Source organism: Mizuhopecten yessoensis, unplaced genomic scaffold (genome assembly GCF_002113885.1).
Source record: "Mizuhopecten yessoensis strain PY_sf001 unplaced genomic scaffold, ASM211388v2 scaffold2329, whole genome shotgun sequence".
In the NCBI taxonomy this organism is placed as follows: Eukaryota; Metazoa; Mollusca; class Bivalvia; order Pectinida; family Pectinidae; genus Mizuhopecten; species Mizuhopecten yessoensis.
The window spans coordinates 602,087-608,558 of NW_018404492.1; the positions used below are offsets into that span (position 1 = coordinate 602,087).

At 36.6% G+C, this 6,472-nt stretch overlaps 1 protein-coding gene across 1 annotated transcript in view; it reads right to left on the bottom strand.

Moving 5' to 3' along the window:
• The window catches only part of LOC110445574, a 21,262-nt gene extending 15,698 nt beyond the window's left edge, over positions 1-5,564 (bottom strand). Inside the window, exons 1-3 of the mRNA XM_021490241.1 lie at positions 5,293-5,564; positions 2,951-3,195; positions 1,627-1,844 (exon numbers count right to left, since the gene is read on the bottom strand). Of these exons, the coding sequence (XP_021345916.1) occupies positions 1,627-1,844; positions 2,951-3,188 (456 nt within the window). The 5' untranslated portion in view covers positions 3,189-3,195; positions 5,293-5,564. The remainder of the gene's footprint in view (positions 1-1,626; positions 1,845-2,950; positions 3,196-5,292) is intronic.
• Positions 5,565-6,472: the final 908 nt, after the last annotated feature.

Consider the following 6,472-nt stretch of genomic DNA (forward strand, 5'->3'; position numbering starts at 1 on the left):
AGTCTCAAAAGTTGCCCTGCACAGCTAAGGACCAAGGGGAACCTACATATAAAATTTGAGAAAGATCCCTCTAGTACTTCTTTAGAAATACCGATAACAAACTTTCAATATCAAAATCCAAGATGGCTGCCTGTCGGCCATGTTGTTTATCTGATCAGTCTCAAAAGTTGCCCTGCACAGCTAAGGACCAATGGGAACCTGCATATAAAATTTGAGAAAGATCCCATTTGGTACTTCTTGAGAAATACCGATAACAAGAATTGTTTACGGACGGACCACGGACCACGGACCACGGACGCAGGGTGATTTGAATAGCCCACCATCAGATGATGGTGGGCTATTCAAACAGTGTTTTCATTTTAGCAAGAAATAAGAATTTGACAAAACACTGAGGTAAATTCAGCTACAGCATCTCTTTTAAAACCAACAGGGCACACAAACTTCTACTCCCAAAACAACTGTAGTTGCTTACAATGTCCTTTTTACAATACAGTACCGTAAGTTTTATTTTACTTTCACTTATAAGCAAACATTGTTGTTTCAGCTCATTTTACTTACGAAGTGCTTAATTTTTCTATAAACTAATAAGGTACACTACAAGAAATGTATAACAGAATTATAATAGAGGAACAATTATTGATACTCATGAAACATTATTTTACAAGTGATCCAAGAGGGATCCAGGCGCCAACCATTGCAGTACAATCTTCATTTGTTCTGTCAGTTCGATCTTTTCTCTTCTTTTCTCGTATCTGTTCGATTGATTCATGTAAACAGTAAATGTACCTTAAGGTAACTATTTTGTTTATTCCACCAATCTCAAAAATAAACATGCACAGCTATACGGACCAAGAGGAACCTACATATGATTAGAAAGAATCCTCCAGGACTTCCTGAGAAATAGCGATAACAAACATTCACTGTCAAATATCAAAGATGTCTGCCTGTCGGCAATTTTTTTGTCCAAACCGTCTTAAAATTAAACATGCTCAATAAAAGACTAAGGAAAATCTACATATCAAATTTGAGAAAGATCCCTAAAGAACTTCCTGAGAAACAGTGACAACAAACCCGAAATGTCAAAATCCAAGATGGCCACCTATCGGCAAATTTGTTTATCCGATCTGTCTCAAAGGTTAACATGCACAATAAAGGACTACAGGGAATTTATGTATCAAATTTGAGTAAGATCCTTCCAGGTTTTCCTGAGAAATAGCAATGACAAACGTTGAATCACTCAAAAAAATATCCAAGATGGCCAACTGTTGGCCATTTTGTTTATCTGAGCCATCTCAAAAATAAGGATACACAACAAAAGACCAAGGGGAACCTACATATCAAATTAAAGAAAGATCTCTCATGTACAACCTGAGAAATAGTAATAACAAACTTTCACTGTCAAAATCCAAGATGGCAGCCTGTCAGCCATTTCATTTATGCGATCAGTCTCAAAGCTAAACATGCAAAACTACAGATCAAGGGGAACTTACATATCAAATTTGAGAAAGAATGACTGAAACATGCATCTGATCATCTTCACTGTTGTGTTATTGTTCTATTTCAGTAATTCATATAATAAAATAAGCTTGGTCATTCCTTTGAGCAAAGTTGCTACAAACTTTTTACCTGGATAAAAACTATCATAGGACCTTTAAAAAATTCCCTGAACTGCATCACAAGCTCATTCGTGCAGAACCATCGTTCTGTCTTTTCTTGGTCATCATCTTTAGGTTTACTGCATAACAGGAAATGGCTGATCTTTCCATCTTTTTCTTCAATCTTTCCATGAGAACTGATTGAAACAGCAAGGCAGCAGTCAACATGATTTTTCAGCTCGGGTTTCACTTAAAAAAGAAAACATCAATTACATGTATTTATGAAACAAGAGGCCCAGATGGCCTGTATCGCTCACCTGTTTATTTCAGCCGTCATAGCAAAATATTCTCATTCTATAGAAAACTTTGTCATGCTCCATCCGTGGAAGCTACCAGCCAAATTCAATCATATGATTTTATGCTATTTGGTTTTTCAGAAGAAGTTGTTTGAAGTGTTTGACATATTTGACCCCTGTGACCTTGAATGGAAGATCCAGGTTTTTTTCCATTCGCATGCTTTGTAAGGCGCGCACATCCAAGAAAGCTCCAAGCCAAACATAATAATTCAATGCCTTTAGATTATTCAGAAGAAGTTGTTCAAAGTGTTTGACAATTTTGACTACAGTGCCCTTGAAAGTAGGTAAAGGTAATTTTCATTCGCAAAGTTTGTTGATCCTAAACCCAGGAAGCCACCAGCCAAGTATTATGATTTTATACCTTTCAGTTCTTCAGAAGAAGTCGTTTAAAAGTATTTGACATATTTGACCCCTGTGGCCTTAAAAGTAGGTCAAGGTCATTTTCGTTCTCAAACTTTGTCGAGCCCTTACCAACGAAGCTTTTAGCCATATATCATGACTCTAGGCTTGTCCATTCTTCAGAAAAAGTTGTTTAAGGGAAAAGTTGACGGACAACGACAGGCAGATGACAGACCCCGCACCGTGTTTGTTATGCACATGGGTCCATACCAAATTTAGTGAAGTGGTCAATATTAGAACCGATATCTTCACTCAGAGACAAATATCATTTCTGATATCTGTCACACTGTTAAAGATATTAGTTTATTAAGTTGATAGAGTTCAATATCTTGCTTGCAAAACTGACATAATTTATCTTTGTTAATGTTCCGAGCCAGAGTACAATACTTTACTTTTGTTGATTAGATATTTGTCAAATTGTCAACCTGATGTTCCAATCCCAACTTTGACACATTACCTTCGTCAGTTAGGTATTAATGAAACATTAGATATTTTGGCGATATGATTTTCCAAGCGATAGTATTATATAAATGTCATAAATAGTATTTACATAAATGTCAATGAGACAATCTATGACAGACCATGATAAATTAAAGGTACCTTTGTGAATGAGGCGTTGCAAACCAGAGTATGATACATTCATGTGTGTATCTTTTCCATCAGCCGATTTAAGAACATCAAATCCCAAGTAATCTTTGAATGGCAAAATGTTTTTATTAAAATGTGCCCAACGAATATCACCATAACCTTCCATACTGAACGTTTTGTTTACTATTGACACAGAGAGTCTTTTTGCTGCCTCTGAGTAAATGGTGTATCTTTCCGGATCCGCCATCATCAGGATCCTACAACATATGGTCATGTATGTATATAGTTGGTGTTATTGAAGCTATATATCTACAGGATTCTAATTATTCAGTACCAGTAAGTTACACAACACCTTAAATCTGACCTGGTCTGATCATGAAGCTACAGGTGTGATAAATTCATCTCCATCTACATAATAAAATAATTTTGACCACCTTCATCAAGCTGAAGATTAAGTCAAGGTCACTGAGAGAGTGAGACGGCTTAAATGATAAAAGGAAGTTGAGGTCACGGAGAGAGTGAGAGGGCTTAAATGATAAAAGGAAGTCGAGGTCACTGAGAGAGTGAGAGGGCTTAAATGATAAAAGGAAGTCGAGGTCACTGAGACAATGAGAGGGCTTAAATGATAAAAGGAAGTCGAGGTCACGGAGAGAGTGAGAGGGCTTAAATGATAAAAGGAAGTCAGACATAAGAGAAGTGGGAACAAAACTTAATAAAGAGAGTAAATTGATGAGTTGGTGGCATAAAATGAGGGTATTGATGTAATATCTGTTGACAAAGAGTTTCAAAACAAAGATAAAACAAAGACGAAACAAAATAAAGTAAACTATAATTACATATTATATGATCAGTTGGTGTTAACATACATAATGTAAAAACATATATATATACAGGCTATCACCACTAAAAGATTAAATGACATTTGTGCTGATTGTGTCACAGGACTGGTGGTTGGGCCAATCCCTACCTACATGTACCTTTAGCTACTTAAAACTTAAGAAAACGTCACTGGATTTCTAAATTCTTAGCACAGCCTAACTCATTACCAACATCACTAGCCCTTAGTGAGGATTTACCTTCTTTTGAGTCCTCACTTGAAGGTTACCATGAGTCTCTCTACTAATTTTGCATCCTCAGTATGTACATAGCTTTAATATAATACATAAAAAAAAAAAATGAAGTGTTTTGAAGGGACCACCCCAATAGGTCCTACCTTGCCCTTTGAAGTGACAATATAAGCTATATGTAAACACTGTTTAGTTAATGAAGATATCACAGGCTAACAACAATTCATAATATGCAAAACAGAATTTCAAACACTTACTAATTACCCAGTTAGATGGCCGGGTAAAAGATAAAAACATACCAGTCGGCTAAGAACAAACATATATTAGATCATCTGGACAGACATAGGGAACTTACATCTCTGAACCATGGCTTCCGATCAGGATACTCCTGTGAAACACAACTCATTAACACCATTGACGACCTACTGAAATCTTTTGACCGTGGCAAACGAGTGGACATGGCAATACTTGACTTCTCCAAGGCCTTTGACACAGTTCCCAATGACAGACTACTCCACAAGCTGGATTCATATGGGATCAGAGGACCTCTGCACCAATGGCTAAAAACCTTCCTAACTTGCAGGAAGATGCGGGTAGCCATAGAGGGAGAACTCTCTGAAGAGGCAATGGTTGAGTCAGGAGTACCACAAGGAACAGTACTAGGACCCCTACTCTTCCTTTGCCATATAAATGTCTTGCCAGACTCTGTGAAATCAACAGTTAGACTTTTCGCAGATGACTGCCTACTCTATCGAGAAATAATCTCAAACAAGGAGCACGAAACACTTCAAGGTGACCTTAAACAGCTCCAAACTTTGGCTGCAAACTGGGGGATGAAATTTAATGGGAAAAAATGTTACATTCTTTGTATTAAGAAGAAAAAGCCAAACACATACCAACCTAACTGACACAACTTAGATCCTGTACAGACAAACCCATACCTAGGATTACAACTATCAGGGGAAAAGAAGTGAAGATAGAACAGAAAATCTAAAATGCAATCAGGAACATATATTAGTAGTACACCACAGGGGCATGGATCGCTTTACTTGTAATATTAAAAATAGGGGTCTCATATACTTAAAGAATATGAGACCCCTATTGTTTAATATTACAAGTAAAGCGATCCATGTCCCTGTGTAGTACACAGAGTTCACCATCTCAGGTGCGCAACAGTCTAGATTTCTGCTTCGCATACAGTTCCTTCTGTGGGCTAACCAGTGTACAAAAAAAAACCTCATATAATATATATATATATATATACATCATATTAGTGATATTACTTACTTGCAGATCAGACGGCGAACTTATCAGACGTCGAGAGGAATAATATACAAATTCAATTTTTAAATAATTCTATATCGCCATGGCTCTTAGTTTGGCTCTTCGCCTAAAACTGACCTACAATTATAACTCCACGTCGATCCTAAAGCTGCATTCTACTTCCGTTTTCGTTTTGTAAACAGAAAGTAGCATTCTGATGATTTTGAAATAAATTCAGAAATTATCTTGATGTATGCTAGCCATAAGCAAATAATCAGTTATAACTGTTTAATCCAATAGAGATAGTTTTTGTATAGAATTTATACGTTTTTTTAATTTGTGGGTCATACTGTATGTGCAATCGCAACTTCTCGGCCAATTCCGGCTAGGCGCCTAGCCGGAATTGGCCGAGAAGTTGCGATTGGCTGTATGTGGTAATGTGACGTCATATGCGTTGAAATTTACTGCGCAGGGTATCTTTCTTACCCAATACAACCGAATAATACCCAATACAAGCGCAGATTTAACCAATACAACCCAATACTACCCAATACAAGCGCAGATTTACCCAATACAACCCAATACTACCCAATACAAACATCGATTTACCCAATACAAACATCGATTTACCCAATATACAACCCAATACAAGCGCCGATTTAACCAATACAACCCACTACTACCCAATATACAAACATCGATTTACCCAGGGACGTATAGTGAACCCAATACAAACGCCGATTTATACGATACTTAGAGGTTATTATGACCATTTTGATATCATATCCCTTATCAGCCCGAGAGTCCCGATATCAGCCCGAAGGCGCCGAGGGCTGATATCGGGACCGAGGGCTGATAAGGGGGGTGTTCCCTGAACGAATACATCTTCAGAACAATAGGTAGAAACATCAAAGGGAGGGTAATTATAGTTCGTATCATATATGTATTATATTCATCTGAGATCTTTTACCTGTAGATCTACCTGTGATTTTATAGGTAAAAAGTTATGATTTTAATTTAACTTCCATAAGGTTCCAAAGAATAAAATCAGCATCAAATCTAAGATATTAACATCAAGTTCAATATTTTTATTCGATAAATCCATACTTTACATCAATATATTATTTATAATTAATTTCAAAATAGAACAGTGATAAACATAAATTTCAAATACATTTTACATGTTGTTTTTTTTTTGCATAAC